The sequence below is a fragment of the Ambystoma mexicanum genome, chromosome 6p (assembly GCF_040938575.1).
Source record: "Ambystoma mexicanum isolate Mex_15411 chromosome 6p, UKY_AmexF1_1, whole genome shotgun sequence".
Classification (NCBI taxonomy): domain Eukaryota; kingdom Metazoa; phylum Chordata; class Amphibia; order Caudata; family Ambystomatidae; genus Ambystoma; species Ambystoma mexicanum.
Window position 1 is genome coordinate 488,179,247 of NC_090935.1, and position 22,365 is coordinate 488,201,611.

General features: G+C 44.7%; 1 protein-coding gene across 1 annotated transcript in view; it reads left to right on the plus strand.

Annotated features, from left to right (window-relative positions):
- Positions 1 to 22,365, plus strand: part of IL31RA (interleukin 31 receptor A) — an 841,398-nt gene that overhangs the window by 266,010 nt on the left and 553,023 nt on the right. The window contains exon 5 of the mRNA XM_069627290.1: positions 9,038 to 9,195. Coding sequence (XP_069483391.1) covers positions 9,038 to 9,195 — 158 coding nt within the window. The remainder of the gene's footprint in view (positions 1 to 9,037; positions 9,196 to 22,365) is intronic.

The following is a 22,365-nucleotide window of genomic DNA, read 5'->3' on the forward strand; positions in this document are numbered from 1 at the left end:
TTTTCGACCAAATGACGTCGACCAAATTGCAGTCGACCAGTTTGTAGTCGACCAAATGACTGGACACCATCTTGGGGAAGGGAAAACTGAGAAGCAAAGAAATGGAGAGCGTTTATCTTGGGGAAGGGAGTCCCAAGATCACAGTATTTTATTAACTTGGTTACATTTAAATCTGGGGAATTGAAACCCAAGACCTTTCTTTGATGTGAACTGTAATACCTGTGAATCTGCCCAAGGTAACTTCAGAACATGATCAAACCTCCTTGAAACGAAGTTACATTGGAACTGTATTGAGCTTAAACACTTATATTTGGTTGAGAACATTATCCACACTAGATTGTGTTTTAGTTGTGAAGACCAGCATAGGTTTTGACACAGACAGGCTTTTGATTTGGACTTGTGGACACAGAACTTCCTTAGATTCTTCATCTCTCTTGGTACCAGGCCCCTCTCACAGTATCCGGTGATAGACTCGCCTGGGAAAAGGTTGCCAGAGGGCAGCATTTCCGCAAATTTGCACTCCAATGAAAATCAAGCACTTTGCTCAATAGTCTAGGTCTGGAGTTAGAATAGAAAATTTAACCTGCCCTAGAATATGTGGGTGAAGGCTTTTAGGGGTGCAGGGAAAAAGTCACCTGCCGGGCGACTTTTTTCCATGGGACATTTTCACAGAGATCCCTTTAATGCACCTAACTCTATGGTAAGCAGAGAAGATATTGTACATGAAAAATATTGGCATCGACTGTGCCCACATCCATGAGAAAGTGGGTTTCAGGATTTTAAAAAACGAAAGCGGCGAGGGTATGGTCATTTAAAGACCTCGATTAAGCAATTTCTTATAATGAAGGTGCAGTTACTATAACAGCCAAGACACTGCTTCCATGAGTCAGAAAAGGCAAAATCCTACCAGGATTTTAAGGTTGAAAAAGCAAGTAGATGCCACACACTTGATCTGCCAGAGAAGGGTCATTTCTTTGTCGGAATTGATCTGGTCCTTTGAGCTGTGCCAGACGGCTCCATCTATCACTTTCCATGCTTACCACTACCTTACTTCAGACGATAGGCAGCCCATCTAATTCTGAATATACACCATACAACATCCTGTGATTTATACCTGTGTCATCAAGTACCCCAACTAGTATGTAGGTGACCTCTGCATTCTTGTAGGGGTTGATGCCATGTGAATAGATAACCTTTATCAGAAGCATAAAGCAAATGATAAAATGATAGGGCGATAGTGAGCATACCTGGGGTTCTCCATGTCTTAAAGGTTGAGACTAGTGAAGAGTAATGGGAAACGGCCTACTCTGCTCAGAGAGAAAATAACTCATCAGAGCCAGCCATTGGTCGCATGAGGCTGATATCCTGGAGACAGATATGATATGATGTGGCATTTATAATGCACCTCTACACACGAGTTTTGAGGCGTGACAAGAAAAGGAGGGGGAAACAAGGGAGGACAACATAATTATCTTACTAGGCCTTGTATCATTCAGATCGCACAAGTGCAGGAAAGGGGGAAAGGGATAAGTGCCATGGGGAGGGGCAGGGGAAGTGCAGTTAACACACAAGTGCAGCTAGCGGGTGGCTCATGAGTGCAGCGAGAAGGAACTGTAGGGTTGCAGATACAGACCCTTAAGTGCTGGGGAAACCAGAGGCAGTGCAAGGGCAACTGGACATGCAGTAGCCTGGGCCCGAGGTAAGTCGGGTGACCAGGTGACCAGTGCGCAGAACAGTCGGGTGCATCAGCAGGGGAGAGGAAGAAAGAAAGAGGAATCAAAAAGGAAGGTCTTGAGTTGGTCCTGGAACCAGAGGTGGTTCTGCTCAGTTTGAGAGAGGCAGGGAGGCTGCTTCAGAGGGAGGCCCCAGCTGAGGAGATAGATCTGCCCCCAACTTTCTGTTTGGAGAAGCGTCTGACCCTCAGAGAGTTGGAGGTGGATGAGTGGAGAGCTTGTGAAGGAAGATGGTTTGGAAGAGAAAGTTGGAGGTAGAGTAGTCCCAGGCCCCAGGAAGCCTTGTGGACAATGCAAAGAGCCTTGAAGTTGATCCTTGCAGCCATGGGGAGCCAGTGAAAAGATTTCAGAGCTAGAGAGATGCGATCCCTGGGCTTGAGGCCAAGGACAAGTCTTGCAGTCCTGTTCTGGATAAGTTTTAAAGGTCAAATAGTGTAGAGGTTGGAAGATTTAGAAAGAGGCTGTTGCAATAGTCCAGCCTAGAGAGGACCAGAGCTCTGGAGACAGTTAGCTTCTGGGGGAAACTGAGAAAAGGAAAAATACCTCTGAGGAGGTTCAGCTGATAATTTGACATCTTAGAGATGTCACAGATGTGAGGAGAGAAGGAGAGGGTGGAGTCTAAGATGACACCAAGGTTCTTAGCCTCACAGGAAGGAGCAGGAAGAGGGCCAAGAGTGGGCAGCCAGAGAGAGGAAAGGAGGGAGCGGGTGTCCCAATGAAGAGGATCTCAGTCTTCCTGGGATTAAAGCAGAGATCATTGGCGGCACACCATTCCTGAATTGTGACAAGACAGTCTGGTATTAGAGAAGAAGCAGAGGTGGCTGAGTGGAGCCTGAAAGAGAGCTGAGTGTCATCCGCATAACATTGAAAATTGAAGCAGAAAGTACCAATTCGGTGGGCAAGAGGTGCCATGTAGTGGTTGAAAAGCCAGGGTTAGATGTTAGACGCTTGGGGAATGCCACAAGTAGAGAGATAGAAGAGAGGAAAGACCCCAGTTGGACCTGAGGTGGTCCGTCAGTGAGAAAGGACGTCAACCAGGACACGGCCTGATCAGGAATACTGTGGTTGTCGCAGAGACAATTGAGCAGGATGGCATGGGTGACCGTATCAAAAGCAGAGGATAGATCAAGGAGAATGCGGACAGAAGAGAGATTAGAGTCAAGATTGGAGAGCAAGTCTTCATGGGTGTTCAGGAGAGCGGTTCCGTGCTTCTAGCAGCTCTGAAGCCAGACTGGTGCTCATGGAGGCAACCAACATATTCAGTATGTAGATTAAGCTGGGAGATGGCCAGCTTTTTCAAGGGTTTGCTCAGGAAAGGAGTGAATTGAGAAATTGTCAAAGGCTGGAGCAAGGGTGTCAATGTGGTCCTTGTTTGTTCTGGATGAGCAGGGGGGGAGCCTGCTTTGATGAGACTTTCATATATCGGACTTGTCTAGAAAAATCATTGCGGGTAAACAGGGTAAGTGAGGAGGATTATCGGCCTCAGGCGGGCCAGGAGTTGTAGAGGAGGAAGAGGAGGTAGAGGAAGAGAAGGGTGGACAGGTTGTCCTGAGTTTTAGTAGTGAAATGAGAGGCCAAGGCCGTGCAGAGGGCCTGGGAGGGAACAAGAGAGGTAGAGACTGGAGCAGGATTGGCCAGCTCCTTGCAGATTTTGAAAAGGTTGGCTGAGTTGTTAGATCCCGCAGAGATGCAGGCTTGAATGTAGGCTCTCTTCTTAAAGAGGACAGAGAGTCTGTACTGCCTTTTGAGCAGGCGGCAGGCCAGTTTGTCAGGGGGTGCGCCCGAGGCCCTCCACTTTCTCTCTGCCACCCTTCACTTGCTTTCAAGGGCGGCGAGGTCAGAATCGTACCAAGAAGTGCACTTGGATTTGGGCTTCAAGCGGATCCTCATGACAGGGGCAAAGACATCCAGAGTGTTAGAGATAGAGAGATGAAGGTTAGAGAGGGCGGTGTCAGGGTGTGAGTCAGCCAAAGGTGCAGGAGGAGCAGAGAAAGTAGCGGCCAAAGCCACTACTGACGCACACTTCATGGGTCGGCTGACCAAGAAGGTAGTTGACAGTGCTGGAGTCGGCCTGACCTGCAGGGAAGAGAGAGAGAGGTGGGAAGAAAGGAGAACGTGATCACTCCAAGAGAGAGGAGTGGTGAGAGGGTTAGAGAAGGGGAGGTCTGAGGAGATCAAAACATCCAGGGTGTGCCCTGCAGAGTGATTCGGCACAGAGGGAAGAATATAGAGAGAGAATCGCAGAGGTTGCAAAAGAGTTCTGAAGGAGGGCTGGTAGCACCCAGGTGGATTTTCAAGTCTCCAAGGAGAAGTTGGGAGGTAGAGGCATGGAGCGAGGAGTAAAGGTCAGCCCACTCCGAGATGAAGAGGTCGACCTGGCAGGCGGCCTGTAGATAGTGGCCACAGTGAGAGAGAGGCCAAGAGAGATAGAGAGCCTGCAGACCATGCATTCAAAGGAAACGTCCAAAAAGTCCTATAAAAAAGAATGAATGGGAGAGTCGGCCGAATTCCAGCCATTCGAAATATCTCAACAGCCGATAAGTTCGACCAAATCCCTCCATTTGGTGGCAAGGGCTGGGGGGTGTCCCCCGCACCCTTGTTCACTATACTGTGAGTGGGGGTTGCGATCACAGAAGTGAAAGGGAACAGGCGTCGCACGGACACAGCGAGTCGGCGGCAAACAGCAAAGTGTGTCGCCGCAAGGTAAGTAGGAGGGTGGGGATGGGGACAAGGGCAAAGGCTGACATGTACAGGGGAGAGAAGACCGAAAGTTATTTTCAGAAAAATAACTTTCGGTCTTATCTCCCTCGAACATTTCAGCCGCAGGCTTCTAACTCTGATCCGCATTAAAAGGAGTAGTAGGACTGCATTGGAATGATAGAAGCAGGGATCCACTCTGGGAAAATGAAGTTAACACCCCCACTGGTTCGGTAGTTTCTGGGTTCGGAGAGGATCTTGTAGCCATTGGGAAGGAGAGTGTCAAAACTCGTAATAGAGCCGGTCGTGAACCAAGTCTCGGCGAGACCGAGTACATCCAAATCAAGCTCTTCCAGGAGATGGCAGATGTCAGATGAGTGTTTGACAGATGAACGAGAGGTGAGAGTAGCGATGTGGAACAGGTTAACACATTTGAAGGACTTCCGGGGATGGGTACAGGCCAGAGGTACACCCTGCAGAAGTGTTGGAGGTGCCCGAGGATGGGCAGAGGAGGAAGCAAGAGAAGGCAGGGTAGTCGGACAGGGAGAAGAGCGTGCCAGAGGGGTGGCAGAGGAGGAAGGCATCAGGGGGTGCCGAAGAGGTGCCAGAGGAAGGAGGCGGCAGAGGAGCCAGAGAGGGGTAAGAAGGGATAGCAGGAGAGGAAAGGAAGTTAATGAGGCACAGGAAGCATCTATCAAAGAGGAGGAGATTGTCATGAGGGCCCTGGACCAAGACGGTGCCATTTAAGTAGAAATTAATGATGGTCTTAGAGGAGTGGAATGGAGCCAGGAGGGCCCCTCACCGGGTGCCACCATTAATGGGAGAAGAGGAAAAAGGAGAGAGAACAGAGACCATATGGGGGGTCCATAGGCCTGGAGAGCGAACGACAAAGAATTTGACGGTAGGCGTCTGTCTGGAGGAAGCACTGGTATAGGTACAAGCAATAGGGAGGCCTGCGTTGGAGACCAGGATGCCCCTTTTGAGCTTCTTGCTGCCAGAATTAGTGAGATGGATAGGATAGTCGATAGAAAAGCAGTTAGAAAAGATAGGTGAGACGGAGAGCCCCATAGGGGGTGCGGCCAGGGAAGAGGGGATGGGGTGGGGAGAAGGGACCCCAGGCAGGGGAGGGGCAGTGGAGGTCATGCAGGGGGGAGTGGCAGAAGGGAGGCACAGTGGGGGGACACGAAAGGGAGGGGGCACAACAAAGGACAGACCTACACATCAGATGCAGTACAAAACCATCAGAAAGAAAAGAGCACAACAGGGAACCTAGAAGTAGAGAATGCAGGTGTAGTACAGAACCAAGGAAAAACACAAATCACAACAGGGAACCTGGAAGCAAAGAAAGCAGATACAATACAGGACCAAAAGCAAAACACAGAGGTCAGCAGGGAGCCTAGAAGTGAAGAAGGCAGGCAATTGCAACGTGATGCCACAAACCGTGGATAGCAACACAATATCAAGAAACGTAGAGAGCAGACACAAAGTCAATACTGTCAATAAGACACAGAACACAATAGGAACCCTAGAAGAAGAATGCAGGCATTGCAAAGTAATGCTAGAAAAAAGTGGAGCACGAGATGGTGTTAGAATAGTACACAATAGATCGAAGAGGGAAGGGCTGGGATGCAAGAGGAAGGAAGGGAAATGCAGGAGGGAAACGGAACAGGACGCAGTGACCTACAAAGCGAGGGACTGCATTGCCTGCGTTTTTGAGCACAGCACAATACAACACACCCAGATTCAACTTACCTGATCAGTCGCATCAGGTCGACGGCTGCAGGCTACGTGCTGCCACAGTGGACACCGGCAGACACCATGGGAACTGTTCTTAGCCTCTGGTTCTTGGCCGAGGGGGCTGCCACGGTAGGGGGTGCCTTGGGTGACCGATTTAAAGGGCCCGCCCACCAATGGGAGCACGGTGGAAGGGGGGGCCAACAAGCAAGGAAGCAACCGGCACAAAGTGAGGGGGGAGCGAGCACACACGTGCTGCGAGGCGAGAATAAAACCTTTACAAATGCACTACATACTGTGCCACGGAGCACCTGTCCTCACCCTAGCACCATAGAAGTTAACATTGGCGTTGCCTGATGATGATGGGGATGTCCTGGGGACAGAGGGTGAAACACATGTTGGTGCATGCTCATCTGTTGTCTGAGCAGGGGTTTGGGCCCTGGGTCCTCCTGGTCAGAACAGGAATTGCCCTTTTCGTCATCTGCCCTTCGCTCCAGACGGCTGGGTGAGAGACACCCTTGGTGTAAGAGTTAAGAGCAGAAAGGGAGAGGCAGGGCTAAGAAGGTGGGCAGTGCTTGGGCCAGGTGACCTAGATCCACTTGCACCTAGTCCCCATCTGCAAAGGAAAAGAGGCTGGAGGGCTGCTTAATTTGGGAAAACGAGCGGCAACCAGGAAGGCACCAGGTGGGCGGGGCTTGGGCCAGGTGACCTAGATCTACTAGCACCTGCTCCCCATCTCCCCAAGATGACCTGGTTGATGTCAAATACCACTGACGGGTCAAACCTAGCTGCAGCAGTGACGACACTGCCTTCAGCCACCAACAAAATGTCATCCAGCGCAGAGACCAGCAGTGAATCATTTAATAATTTGGTAATTGAATTAAACAAGTTATTCTGATTAAGGCAAATAAGCATGGTCGAGTAAGGCTTTACATGTGAGGAAGATTGCTTGAGGGGAATTGCCACACACACACACACAATCCCCCCTCCCTTGGGGCAGGAGGTTGCCCACTGTTAATCATTCATATGGTTTTTCCTACATATGGTATTTTTCTTCAGAAGTCACTCAATCATTAAATAGTGTGTTAAAGTTAAGGTTTACATCTATAACTGTGCATGGTATAGCCATTCTATGGCATGAGAGGCAAAGCCCACCCTCATTGCACCAGCCCTAAATTGCTCTTCTAGACACAGCTCAGATGAATTCAGACCTGTTTCCGATGTCTCATATGGATACATAGTTGCTTCTTAGATGCTGCAAAAACGTATTCAACCTTTTTGTAGAACTGAAATTGTTAGTAATGTTATGAAAATAACAAGCTGCATGCCCATGTCAAAAAATGACTGCAAGCAGTGTTCTATCATACAGGCTCCTCTAGGGTGTTCGGAAAGTCTTGAAAAGTAGCACAAACCATTGTGCATGTTTGATGTAAAATAATCAACCAGTCTTGCCTTTTTGTCTCCTAGATTATTGCATTCTGGTTCTTGTATTCCTGTATTTATAAACTGTATCAGAATACAAAATGACATGCTCAGGAACATACAGAACATAATTTGAGAACTTTGTTTCAGAATATTTTTACAAAACAAGAGTATGAATCCATCTGTTTTAGAAGCGCGGCAGCGCTTTGTCTCCGTTACTACCTACATCAGTTATTTTACATGCAGAGAGAGAAATCGTTTACCTATGAATGTATAGGATTGACATTGCATGCGCGTAGTTAGGACTGACATTGCATGCGCGTAGTTAGCAAGCAATGGAAAATTGTGCAAGTAAAACAAGTGATAACAGATGGGGAGAAAGGCCTGAAAAGCCAGGAAAGGAAGGCCATGAACCCATGTTCACTTATATGCAGCTTTCCTGAGATCTTTGCCAAACCTGGAAACATATATTTGAATTCTAGCAGAGTCCACTCTGCCTTTCATTCTTTTGCAGTCGATAAAAGGAGTACCCTTTATTTGGGTAATAGTAACATCCGCTTTTTGAGGTGCAGTGATGATAGCAGGGAGCGTCACAGTTTTGATATTTCAGTAGTGTGATAACCTGCTAACAAAGGGACAGTATACAGTGGTTATCACGGCATCAAGCATGTTTTGAAATGTTCCCTTAAGGTAGCAACATTTTGGTTAAAACAACTTTACAATGCAAAGCATCAAATAAGCAGTGTCGCATAGCAATTTGCTGTGCAATTCTATAGGCTTGCTAACAATCAACACCCATTGCCTGAAATTATGTTAGTATGGAGGTGATCTGTATGAGTGAAGTATGAATGATGAAAAATGGGGGGAAAAAGTTTTGTTAAGGTTGAGCTATTTTGTGTTTGATTTATAACTAAATACTTAATATTTTCTTTTTTGTGAAATAAATACCACAGTATATGAAGTTTTGAAAAAATCACAAAAGATTCCTGTTATGTTTCGATTTATCGGTAATACTCATACATACATGACAGAAATAACACCACATAACTTCGACCATTGGTAGCCTGCCTGCAACTCCTGAGATGTTTTGGTCTTAAACTCCCATCAGCCCCAGCCAGCATAGTCAGTAGTTATGGATTGTGGGAGTTGTCAATGTAAATCATGCTAATTTATCTTACAAAACAAATGCGATCACGTAGTCTATTTAATTGCTTTCTTAAAAAAAAAAAAGTATTTTTTATCTAAAATGAAACTATAGAGTTGCGTGTTGCTGTCATGGCCCCCTATCTCTAACATAGATATTCACTATCATGACTGTGAAATTCCACTGTGCTTTGGGAAGTGATCTAGAGCACATTCCCTGACATGCTGAAATGAATACATTATGGCTTTGTCATGTTTCTGAGCAACGATAACGGGGTTTGATTCTGCTTTTTTCTTTGTGTTTACAGACCTACCAGTGTGACCACATGCCAAACGACCAGCAATGCCTGTTCTTTCCTTTACCCGGACCTGCATTTTGTTTATGATTATGAAGTGTGGGTAAAAGCAGCAAATGCCTTGGGCGAAGCAACGTCCAATGTGATCACCATGAGCACGCTGTATTTGGGTAATTTGCCTCTGAGTTAAGATTGTCGTCAGCTGCCATATTTTATGGCTTTGGTTGGGATAAACATGCTTTATCTTAATGGTTTGTTAACTAAGGTTTATCTACTGTGAATATATCTATATATTTATGCATATATATATATATATATATATTCAGTAAAACAACTTTGTTAAAGGGACGTTATGGTTCAAAGTAAAACCGAAAAACCCCTGAAATTCGCTAGTTATGGTAAGCTAAGCAACCATAACTCGCGCCACCACTGTGCACTGCTAAGACTAACACCCAGGACATCAAAGATGACATCACAAATGTCATTGATGATATCACTGATGACATCACATGTGCATTTACTTTTCATGAAAAGTGTGTACAATGGATTCTTATTGTAATGTTAATTTTAAAAAGTGTCAAGGATCATTGGAATAAATATCATGAGGTACGTAGTGCATTAAGCAATGCATTAATCCAAATAGCATTGTATTATCAAGTTTTTTCCAAAATACAAAGGTACACATGGAGTAACATAGGCATAGTGTGCAGCAGACATGATGGAGATCTAATATTCATAATCTTGCCATGTTAGATGGTAAAATTATAAATGCTTTCTTATTAGAGTTTTGCATACTGTAAAACATTAAATAAGTACCTAATAAAACCCACTTACTACATTATTGCATTACTGCATACAAAACACAAACGGACAACAACAGATACAAATATGACCAAATACAGGGAAAGTGAAGTAACCCAACTGATTATCTTCATGCACAGAAATGATTGCCCTGCTTCAAAGCTACTACTTCCCTATGTATACCTATCACATTTTGTGACTAGGCCCTAAGGAAAGTAGTGTAAATGCAATGTGTACAAATATGAGCATACCCAGGGAAAGTACAGTACTAAAGAAAAACAACTATAAGACAGTGTTGATAACCTTACTAATCATCTTCATACATAGATAGCATTGCTGTCTTCCAAGTCTGTGTGTTCCCCTTTGTATATGTTTCATATGCTGTGAGTGGACCCTAAGTGAATTATGGTAAGAACATATTTCAAGTATAAGTCTACAAATATAGTACTTTTTGAATGTTTAGTTCCTGACTGTTACTGGCCTAGATATATCAGTAAATGAAAAAAGATTGAGCCAGTTATCTGATGTCATCAGTGATGTCATCTTTGATGTCCTGGGTGTTAGTCTTAGCAGTGCACAGTGGTGGCGCGAGTTATGGTTGCTTACCTTGCCATAACTAGCGAATTTGAGGGGGTTTTCGGTTTTACTTTGAACCATAACGTCCCTTTAACAAAGTTTTTTACTGATTTTCATAGGTTTTTAGTAGCGCAACTTAACCATAACGCCCCTTTAACAAAGTTTTTTTTACTGAATGTACATATACATACTGTGAATTTGATGTATGTATACTAGGATTCCCTTACTTTATATACATGTAACATAGAACATGCTGAACCCCCAGCTAGTGATTTTGATATCCGCAGTCTGTGCATATGTCCGCGGACCGCCGGTGAAATGGGGGATGAAAGCCATTAGCAACCTAGGTTCCCAAAGTGGAACCCAGGGTGCTAAAAAAGAGGATTTTGCTTCGTACACCGGGACACCTGTGGCGTCCCAGTATAGGAAGGAAAATACTTTTCCAAGATGGCCACCATGAAAAAGGAAGGCGAGGGTTCCATATAGGGCCCTCTTTGCTTTCCATGGCAGCCTGCAGAAGGCAAAAAGAGAGCCCTATGACCATATTACCACGAGCACATTTTTCTTCCCTTTCAGATGTATCCTAATTTCGAATAACTTTACCACAAAGCCAGTCCCAGGTGGACATGGCCACTTTAATCCTATGTTTTCTCCCTTGTTGTCATAGCCAGTAGCCAGATTGTCTGGATCATGACCTTATTCCATGAACCAGACAATCTGGCCACTGCCCATTGCCACAGGCTACCCCTCCTTCCCTTAAGGTATACCGCTATTTTTTTTATAGCTACATTATGATACTTGTCAAAAAATAAAACACTGGCGCATTTGCAAAACCATGCATGTAGGTCCTTGCCAATGCTCCTTACGCAAGTTTGCTGCAAATCCACCCATGTTTTATTTTTTCAAAAATGTCAAAGGAATGCACACACAATCATCATATAACCTAGCCCACACTTGACAAAATCCATTCAGACTGTACGAAAACATTTATATCTAGATCTATAATCATTTTCCAAACCTTTGTGTACATTTTTCAAATGGCACCACATTTATAAGCCTTTACATTATTTTGGCACGCCCCCCTCTAATTTTGCCCCCTTTGACAAAATCCCACCAAACTTCACAAAAACATTTATATCTAGATCGATTATCAGTTTGCTAAAATAAGTGTAGATTCATCAAATGTCACCTCATTTATAAGCCATTACATTGTTTTGGGCCCCACCCTCTAATTGTCCCCCCACATGACAGAATCCCACCAAACTTTGTAAACTCATTCGCAATCTAGTCTCAAATATACCATCCCATCCTCATCACCCCTCACCTCCTTAGAGATTATTTGATAAGTTTGACAAGAGCAATGCTCAGAAAATATTATTGTTCCGAGGGTTCAGGCATGTATTTATATACATACGTTGATCGATCGCACAAACATTTCCAATGCACCTTACCTTAGTTTTCCTCTTTTGTACACATGCGAAATCTGGCAACAGGGCGCAGCCATCTTGTGCTAATCTTACCTGTTGCTGCATCGGCCTAAGGCAGCGGTATTCAAAGTGTGGGGCGCGACCCCCCAGGGATCTGTGGGTGCATCACTTTGGGGCCATGAGAGCTCAGCATGAAATCATAAAAAAAAAAGAAAAATACAATGTGTTTTTTTTTTTAGATTGGAAGAAATGGCAGAGTGGCTCACATGGTCGGGCTGAAGCATGAAACTGTCTCAGGCAACAATGAAAAAGTGGCCCGCAGTTGTAAATGGATATTCATTCCTTTAGTCACTGACGGGGCCTCATTACAACTATGGTGGTACGGTAACAACGGTGCCGGTAAGCTATCGGCACCGTTGCTACCGTACCGCCATAGTAAAAGTTGTGCTTGCGGGTGGCCGACAGCCTGACAGGTTTGACCTGGCAGGCCTTGCGGCACACACAAGCACAGCTCGTCAGATGCAACGGCACCGTTATTAATGGTGCCGGTGCATCCGAGCTCCCCATTCCCATTGAGCCCTATGGGGCTCAAATGGGGATCAACCGGTACCGGCACCCACGAAAGGCCAATTATCAGGTCCGCCTAGCTCGGCATGACCCGGTAATTTCCCATTCGCGGGTGCCGGACCCGGATGCAACTCCTGCGGCGGCTGTGCCTGTTTTACCGGCACAGCTACCACCAGGGTTGTAATGAGGCCCACTGTTTCAATAGTACCCAAGGGGGTGCTTTGTGTTAAAATGTAAGTAAATATATTCAGCAACAATGGTCAAAATTACTAACTGCATAGTTAAGTAACTCATCAAACTGGTCCACATTGGCCAAAATGGTGGCCCATTTTGACTGGCCCACACTAGCATTTTACATTTTTGGTACAGGCATTGCCCTATGGCCCAGTCCGAGCCTGGCAGCTCATCCATTATGGAGGAGCTAGGGAGCCAGCCCAGTGAAACAGTGAGCACTCCCTCAGCTGCTTTTTCCAGCTGATGGAGTGTTCCTTGGCTGGCTGAACTGTCAAAGGGAAAACTGTTTCCCTTTGACAGTTCAGTTTAGTTCCCCAGCTGCACATGCTCACTGAGCCATACAAGTGCTGGGGTGTTTTGCTTCGCCAGCATCGCATAGCTCATTGAAAATGCTGGCTGGGGCACTGCATGTCTGTATGTCCGAGGAGGAGCTCCTGCGCCTCCTCGCACATATGGACAGAGCAGCCTGGAGCAGGGTGTTTCAGCACCCACACGCAGGCCAATGCAAAAGGTATGTTTATGTTCATTGTTTTTATTTAAACATATGTATGGATGTGTGTATGCTTATGTTATGAGTGAATGTATGGTGATGGATGTTCGTGTCTATGATAGAGTGATTGCTGTATAAAATGTGCAGCGCCTTGCATACACATGTATTCATGTTGATTGTGTTAGGCCCAGTGGGGCCCAGGGGACAGGGATGGTATCTTTTTACTGGACATCTATTATAGATGTCCAGTAAAAAATTACATGCCTGTCCCCTGGACACCCAGCACCAATTGCAAACAGTTTGGCTATTTACCCATTTTTTTGTTAAAAGTATGCTCTATAATGCAACATTTTAACCCATTATTTAAAAAAACATTCACGGGGAAACCCCCCGAACCCTGCTTTATTGGTTCTGACTCCCTCACTATGCTTGGTCGCTATGGCATTTTTGGGGGAAATAGTTATGCCCCTCCACTTAAAAAAATCACCAGCCGCCACTGGCCCTCAGACTGTGTTGGAAACGGGATGGGGGGAACCCACGTACTATGGTGGGAGCACAATGGGCGGGAACCATGGGATAGTGGTGGGAGCAGAGTGGAGAGAGCCCAGGGTGTGTGATGGGGTGCGGAGAGACCAGGGACTGGGTAGGAGTGGGATGAGGGAGCCCAGCAACTGTGATGGGAGCAGGTGACGTAGCACAAGAGCCTCACATCACTAAACATAGTGATATTGTCAGCCTTTCTCTGTGACGTTCCTGAGCAGCGTACCCAAACGCGCCCAGTCATCACCTACGTGATGTGACGCAGTATCGAAAATCAACACACAACTTCTCACAACACAGCACGGCACAATTTGGAATACTAAACTGTACTTTAAAAAAAAAACAACAAGACTGTACAATTTGTAAAGTAATTTTATTTCACAATAAACGCCCCGCCAACATCCAACTATTGCCATATTCAATCAAATTTGAAATTTCTTTCTTCGCTCGCGATCCAAAATGTTTATCGTGTGTCACGCGTTGTTCGTTTTGCATACACGAGGTGTTCGTTTGGATAAAAGAAAAGCTTGGGTCGCACAGTGAATTCCAGGGCTTGTGCATCAACTTGAGGCTAGACCACCGTAAATGATGTTGTTATGTTCCTAATCGCTCGTACAGCGTAAGGGCATATCTGCCCTTGCTGATCATCCCAAAACACTGTCAAACACATCCAGTTGTTCACAAGTAGCTGGAGCTGCCGATGAAAAAATCTGTCACTTGGCATCTGGAATCTATGACAATCGCAAAATGGCAAAATGTACCTGTTTTGAAAACATAGTAGAAATATGTCTCACTAGCTGATCTTTATTACAATTTGCTTCCGAGAACATTGCTATGTAGTATGATCAACTCTAAACGGGATACGAAAGCTGACGCTACAATTCTATGTGCTCATAAATGGCATTTAATGAAATATTAGCGTTGAACCTGGGAGAACTGAGTAGTGGTCTGCATGCATATCAATGCTGACCTGCCCATCTGGACGGTAAAAAGAACATTACACACTAAGGTTATACTTGTGTTTCATTGTAATATGCCACACAGAACAAACGAGTACAATGTAACCCACAAATAATGCTCAGATAAAGATAAGTTCATGCTTGTTAGAGTATAAAATCATCCAAAATCAAACTTATATTACATTTACCATTTCCATTCTCTTGGCGTAACTCAGACCGTAAGGCAGACTCCGTTCCCACCAACCATTTTTCATAAACTGAATTTACATGTTCCTTAGTCCACTTTTTAAATACATAACCTTATCATGTCTTATATTGTAACAACCCTCCTTCATTCAATTCCTTTCGGAATGCTCCCTTTCTCTCAAGGTCAAAAAACAATTGAACCTTATACTGTGTGTCCGATGCGTGGGCTTCCTGAGCTCGCAAACAAAAATTCAAAGCTGGTGACCTTCACTCAGAATCAAAATACATTCTAACTTTGCAACAACTTGCTTCACCGCATCCATGAGAACTGTAATTCTCATGCACGTGCAGGGCGGTCTTTGCATCAGGCAGTGCAGGTGGCTGCCTGAGGTGCCGACTGTAGGAGGGCGCCAGTCTGACTCCATTATTACTTTAATTACATTTTAACACAGACATGAATAGCCCTTTCTTTGCCGTGCTCTGGGTGTAGCACAAACACATCCATTTATAAGCATCAAGCGTTTTAATTAAGAGTGTAAAATAACCTGAAATTACTTCTATTTAATATTAATAAATATTGGGCAACCAAGATAAACAATATAGAAGAACGGGAATTCAGAATGTAGTATTACTCGGTAATACCACAGGGTAAAGTTGTCGTTGCAGACTGCAGAAGCAACAATCCCACATGGGGCTATTGCTAGAAACACTTTGACTCTTTTTTGTGTACCCTCTACTTCAATGTTGGAGTAGGGTGCATTCTTTCATTGCAAAGTTTCCTTACCCCTTAGCAGTGGGTACTGTATCACTTCTCTGCACAGTGCTTTTAGCCTGCAACCTTCACTAATTTTCAAGTTAATTGCATTATTTCGTGACAACACAGATGGTGAGGCAGAAACGTAAATGGTGGACTTGTAAACATAGATTGTAAGTCAATCAACCACTTCTTCCGGTCCTGCACAGGACTGTTCATGAACATCTTAACTGTACGCACTTTAGTGACAAAAAAACACCTGTTTTTTGCTTCTTGCAGCCATATCCCATCCCATCCTCATCACCCCTCACCTCCCCAGAGATTATTTGATAAGTTTGACAAGTGCAATGTTGTGTTTTTTAATATGTTTATACCGCGATGTCCGCGGACACCAAGCACGGATCCAAGATGGCGAGCGTTTTCAAAAATCTGACGCACTTCACGCTCTTCACCATCCAATCAGGGGACACGTCGCATGTCCGCGGACATGACGCGAGCCAATTAGCCAATCGGTGTCCTGCCCACGGAGCGAACAGGGAAGTGTGTTCGTGGAGCAGGCATAGATATCACTAATTTTTTGTGACCTACTTTTTGGTCGTTTTAAAAAAAATTACCAGACCGATTTTCACCAAATTTACAAAAGCACGCTTTCGGGACCAAGCCGCTGCTCCTGCTGCAAATTTGGTGAAAATCCGTCCAGCGGTTTGGGCTGTAGGCGTGAGCAAAGTTTTTTCCCCATTCCGTCTATGGGGAAAAAAAGAAAATTTGGCACCCCCCTATAACTTTTCCCTCCCTGGACCAAACCTCACCAAACTTTGCAAAATAATTCAGAGTGGGCCAAATGCGTTTTTTGCAAGGTCTAGTGTGGATTCGTCCAGGGAGAGCGAAGTTATAAGCCACCCAAAAAGTGCTCTTCCTATGGGATTAGCAACTTAACCATAACTACACAGCCACTAATGTGGCTGTGTAATATATATAGATATATAGATATATAGAGATATAGATATATAGATATATCTATATATATATAGATATATTTGTGTTTGTATATATATGTGTGTGTGTTTATTCAAAAGTGTTTGAGGGGCACACTCTGGATCCCAGCTGCAGTCTGCCTCCCACTCTAGTGACGTACTATTCCTAGTGTACTTCATGAGTGAAAATAATAGGTGCAAGGAATTCTGGTTGCTGTAGATTTTTAAGACCAAGCCGGGAATCAGCTCTTTGCCCATTCCTCACTCGTCAACCTCAGTAGGAGGGGAGGGGAGGGTGTTACCAACAGTATGGTACTCCTCAGTCATGTCTGCATCACCTGGGTGCAGCCCCTCTGGAGCCCGGAACACTTATTTAACAACATGTTTCTCAAAAGGAGGATGAGTGATTCTCTCTGGATGCCAGCTGCAGTCAGCCTCACAGTCCAACGATGTGCACCTTATTTTCATTGAATATCTATCTATAGATTAAGTGAAAAAACATTGCTAAAGCGTCGTTATGGTTAAGTTGTTTTAATACAAAACTTTGACATTCCGTGAACAAAAACGTTATTAAAGGGGGCGTTATAGATGCAGTGCATATTCTAAAAAAAAAACACAAAAATCATCAGTTATGGTAACCTAAACCACCCTGACTTGTGTCTCCGCCATGCACTGTTCATACTGAAATTTATGAAATCACAGATGACATCACAAATAAATGGCATCATTAATGACATCACATATCCTGGGAAGATTTTTCTTCCAGCAACAGTAAGTAGAGGGCTTGTCCTAGAGGTACTGCATTGGAAGCATGATAAAGATACTCTGAAGGTGCGATATATATATATATCCCTGCGGCCTGTGCTTATGTTAGTTTCCTTTTGGTTTGTCCTGAGCTCATAGTGCACATACATGGAACAATAACCGCGCCGTAGACAGATAATACAGAAGTATTTGCTTCCCTTTTATTGCCTCTCTGGGCATCAGATTTGTATGCATCAATGCTGTAAGTAAACTCTTTTCCACGTACGTGCCTATTGTGTGGTGCGCAATAAGTACAGCCTGCGTCGATCCAATGCGTGGAACCTAGAGTGGGTGCAGCCCTGGTGAACCCGGGCAGCAATTAGACAGGGCATTGCTTAGCATATGGGAGTTACATTTAATTTTTCTACGTTTCAATAATTGTAACCACAAAGCAAGTGAGCTTTTTTTCCCGGCGTCACTGAGTCTTTATTCTTGTTCTGGGGATTTTTTAAGGACCTCTCACAGGCCCTTAAAACTGATTAGCCCCGTCTGGCTGGCTATGAAGAACATCCAAGGTGCAAGCAAGCTGCCCAATTGCATTTTAAAATGAGTGAACCTAATTATTCTTTCATGGGACGGCGAGTAAACACACAGATTAATTGGGTGACTAACAAGAAGTCAGGGTCATGAACTTGATTCCAAGTAAACATCTGCTCATCCGCAAATGTTTAGGCTGGCATGCTCAAAGGTCTGCACAATTCAGCTTTCAGCATAGTTCATAATTTGTTTAATTATTGTTTCAAAACAATTTCTTAACTTAGGTCGACTCTCATGACACAAAATCAGATTTAGACAATAGGTCATTTGAACTGAAAATGATAGACAAACATTCTTAATGACCCAACCAGCTCTGTACAATTGATCCCTGAAACTCGACAGTTCAGCTGACTGCAGATGTGCTGATCTGTAAACTGCCACCCCACGTCCTAGGCATCAGCAGATCTTTGTAACTGCACATATGTTTTAAGTCATTACGATAACTTGTTGAACCAGTGCTAGTTAACGGACAGGATAGCTCAGGGGAAACGCATAGCAACTAAGGTTCGATTTAGAGACTCGTCTCTGGTATTAAGTGCGTAGTAAACAATGAATAATTCCTAAATAAAATGAACCCATTAGGTACTTTTTATTTGCTTCATCAAGGATTGAGACAGTGTAGGAGTCCTTGTGCAAGGATAGATCAATAATAACTTTATAAACATACTAATAACTGTAAGGACATTATCTAAGCATGGCAAAGAAGGTTAGCATTGGCATTGTGAGGTTAGTGCTATGGACTACCGCTGTGTATTTTGTACTACTTCATTTGACCGTATTCGAATCGGAGAATTTTGTGTACCATATCATTTCTCTAGTTCAGAATCTCTAGTGTGATGGCCTTACAGGTTGTGTGTAGGCACCAGTGAGAAGGTAAATGACCCATGGCCTAGAGACCTAACCTGCACCTCTCTGTCGAAGGCCTATTGAGGCTGAAATACAACTTAGGTTTCCTGTTGTCTCATTGAGAGTTGGCATGATCTAGCAATTCAGACCCGGGTGCTGCTATCTACACATGGCTGACCCGTTTCTGCAATGTCACAGATGATCCAATCAAACATTGAAAAAATCAATAGTTTGAGATTTTGTGTAGTGATACGTGGAGGGGATAGCAGGCAGAAAGGGACAAATTGCAGATGGGAAAACGGGAATCCACCAAGGCAATTATTTGTCACTGTAGCCAAACATGTTTTTCTGAGTGATACACACAGGAAAAGATAAGGCAGATACAAGTATACAGGCATACACTGGCAATATATATAGCTCTTATATGCGTGGTATTGCCATGATAGACCCAGGTATTGATAATATTGCCATTCTATGCCAAGGTTTTCACACCTTTTCTAGGATTTGAGATGTATTGCTTAGGTACACACACAATCTGCCAACAATTGCTACGTCTTTCTATCATATGCCTAGTTACTCTCACGACTTGCCAGGTTATATATAGCAATATGATCAAAATGCCAGTCAAATTGTGGCATTTGTTGGCAGATGGTGTGAGTAACCCAGGTGCTTACACCAATTTACAGATAATGCCATCATATGCCCATGTGATAATGCCATCATATGCCCATGTGCCGAAACTAATTGCCAGCTATTAGCATCATATGCCAAGTTTCTCATGTCATTGCCAGGCATTCCTCTTGTATACCTAGACACTCGTACCAAACATCTGCATGTGGCATTGTATGCCCAGATACTCGCATCATTTGTAGGTTTTACCACCATAGAAAGAGGTACTCACACTATTAAAATATTTGGGGAATAATTAACTGGTCATTGTTAGGTTATCCCCGCCTGCCAACATTAATGGAAACAAAAGACAGACCATACGCCTGTCTCTTTAGGAAGCAATAATAAAGATAGAGGATAAGACACCAGGTTCTGAGGCACACTAGAAATAAGCTGCTGTAATGACGACCAATCCTCCATTTGACTTGCTCTTTAGCATTACGGGTGGTGCCATACAGGTGGCACTTAAGTACCGCCAATGAGCGAAAACTATAAATGCTGAAAAACGTTTGCTGCGATTTTTACAGTGGTTAATAATCATTAGTTCATTCATTTGAGTTACGTTTTGTGATGTCCTCAAACAGCACAAATTACAGGCGTCATATAAAACAAGGGCAACTGATGCTGTTGCTTTTCATCGTGTTTATTCATCCATAATGATAAGTAATATCATTGGAATAATGAGGGGTATGGTGTGTGGAGTGGAGGGCTGTTTCTCCTGTCTGTATTGATCTTGCATCCCCTCACCACTGTGCGTGAATCTTTCCTACCCTCTCTGCACATATGCGTTATTTCCTGGTGCATCGTGTGCATCAAAGTGAAACACTAGAAAGCCACACATTGCTTCTCTGTTGAGTGAGTATGTCTAGTTGTGGGCTCCTTGCTCACTGTGCTCAGAATCTCTAGCAAAACCTCAATGACTAGATATAACATAACATATCTAGAATTGCCTGTTATCTTAGATCAGAGGTCTTAAAACTGTTGGGCGTGCCCCCCAAGGGGGCATGGCCTCAAAACAGGGGTGTGGGGTGCACGTGACCCCAGTCTAAAATGGAGGAAAGAAAAAGCAGAGCCGAGGACAGCCCTGGGCAGGGGCAGCTCATCCATAATGGGGCAGGGGCAGCTCATCCATAATGGGTGAGGGGGCATCGACCCAGTGGCCCCCTCACCGATTATGGAGGAGCTGAGGAGCCTGCCCATTGAAACAATGAGCGCTCCCTCAGATGCGTTTTCCAGCTGAAGGAGCACTCCTGAGCTGGCTGAACTGTCAAGGGGAAATACTGTTTTCCTTTGACAGTTCATTTCTCCAGCTGTACATGCTCAATTAGCCATGCAAGGCTTGGGGTGTTTTGCTTTGCCAGCCTTACCCAGCTCATTGGAAATGCTGGCTGTGAAACTGCATGTCTGTATGTGCGAGGGGGAGCTCCTGTGCCTCCTCGCACATACAGACGGAGTAGGCTGGAGCGTGGCATTTAAGCACCCATGTGCAGGAACCTGAAAGCTATTGCTTCCCGATTCATTTTCATGATGCAGGACATTGGCCGCTGGGGAGGAAATGTCTGGACTGGGGCAGAAGGTAAGTTTATGTTCATTTATTTTTTAATTAAATATGTGTATAGATGCGTTAATGCTTGTGTTATGAGCAAGTGCTTACTGTGTGAATGTGTGTGTGCGCACGTGTGTTTGTGTTGGTCCATTCAGCTGATTTCAGTGAGTGGGGTTTAGGGGGCGAAGGAGGGTTGTACAACAAAGGTATTTTAAAAATGCTTTTGTTGCACAATCCCCATACCCACCTGCAAAAATCAGCTCTCCTTCTGAGGCGCTGTGGAGCCCAAGGGACAGGGGTTTTATTTTTTTACTGGGCATCTATCATAGATGTCCAGTCAAAAATACCATGCATTCCCCCTGGCCCCCCAGCTCCCTGTATAGACGCATAATCATGTTGATTGTGTGAGTGTGTTAGACACTGTGGGGCCCAGCAGGGGAAAGGGATGGTATCTTTTCGCTGAACATCTCTCATAGATGTATAGTAAAAAATACCATTCCTGCCCCCCCCCCCCCGGATTCCCCAGCGCCAATTGAAAACTGTTTGGCGTTTTACCCAATTTTTAAAAAAACTTTTGCTACAGTTTAACCCATTATTTAAAAATAATTCCCGGGGGTATAACCCCACAAACCCTCCTTGGTTGGCTCAGGCTTCCTCGCTACACTCGATCACTATGGCATATCTAGGTGAAATATTTATGCACCTCCATTTAAAGAAATTCCCCAGCTGCCACTGGTCCTGGGACTGTGCTGAGAATGGGGTTAGGGGGTGGGAGTCCAGGGACTGTGGTGGGAGTAGGATGGAGAGGGAGCTATGGTATAGTGGTGGGAGCACGGTGGGGGAGAGCTCAGGTTCTGTGGTGGGCTGAAGAGAACCCAGGGACTGGGTAGGAGTGGGATGAGGGAGCCCGGAGACTGTGATGGGAGCAGGTGGGGGAGCCCAAGGACTATACTGGGAGTAGGGTGCTGTGACGGCACACAATAGTTCATAGCCATTTGGACTTATTGTCCATTTGGAGCTTTTGGGGGAGCCTGGCCTGTCGACATTTTGCTCGGGCGGCCCCTAGCCAAAAAACGTTCAAGTCCACTGTCTTAGATAGAGGGGATGAGGCCGCACTGCTCCTTGAGGCTGATGGAAGGAGATTGGGTCCATTCTGTAATGGCACAGAGAAACTGAAAATGTAGTGTTGAGGTACTTACAGTGCTTTGAGAATATCCATCAAATATGTAAAATCAGTGAAACAGAAAAGGATCTAATTTGTGCTATTGTGCGTGATGTCCTGAGCAGTGCATTGTGTGGGTGAGTTATGGCTGCCATTATAAACATTAACTTGGGTATTGCATGGGTGTGTGTATGCATGTGAGTCGTGTTTGCGGTATTATAATTATTTCAATGACACATGACATAGGAAAATATAAAAATGTTCTCCT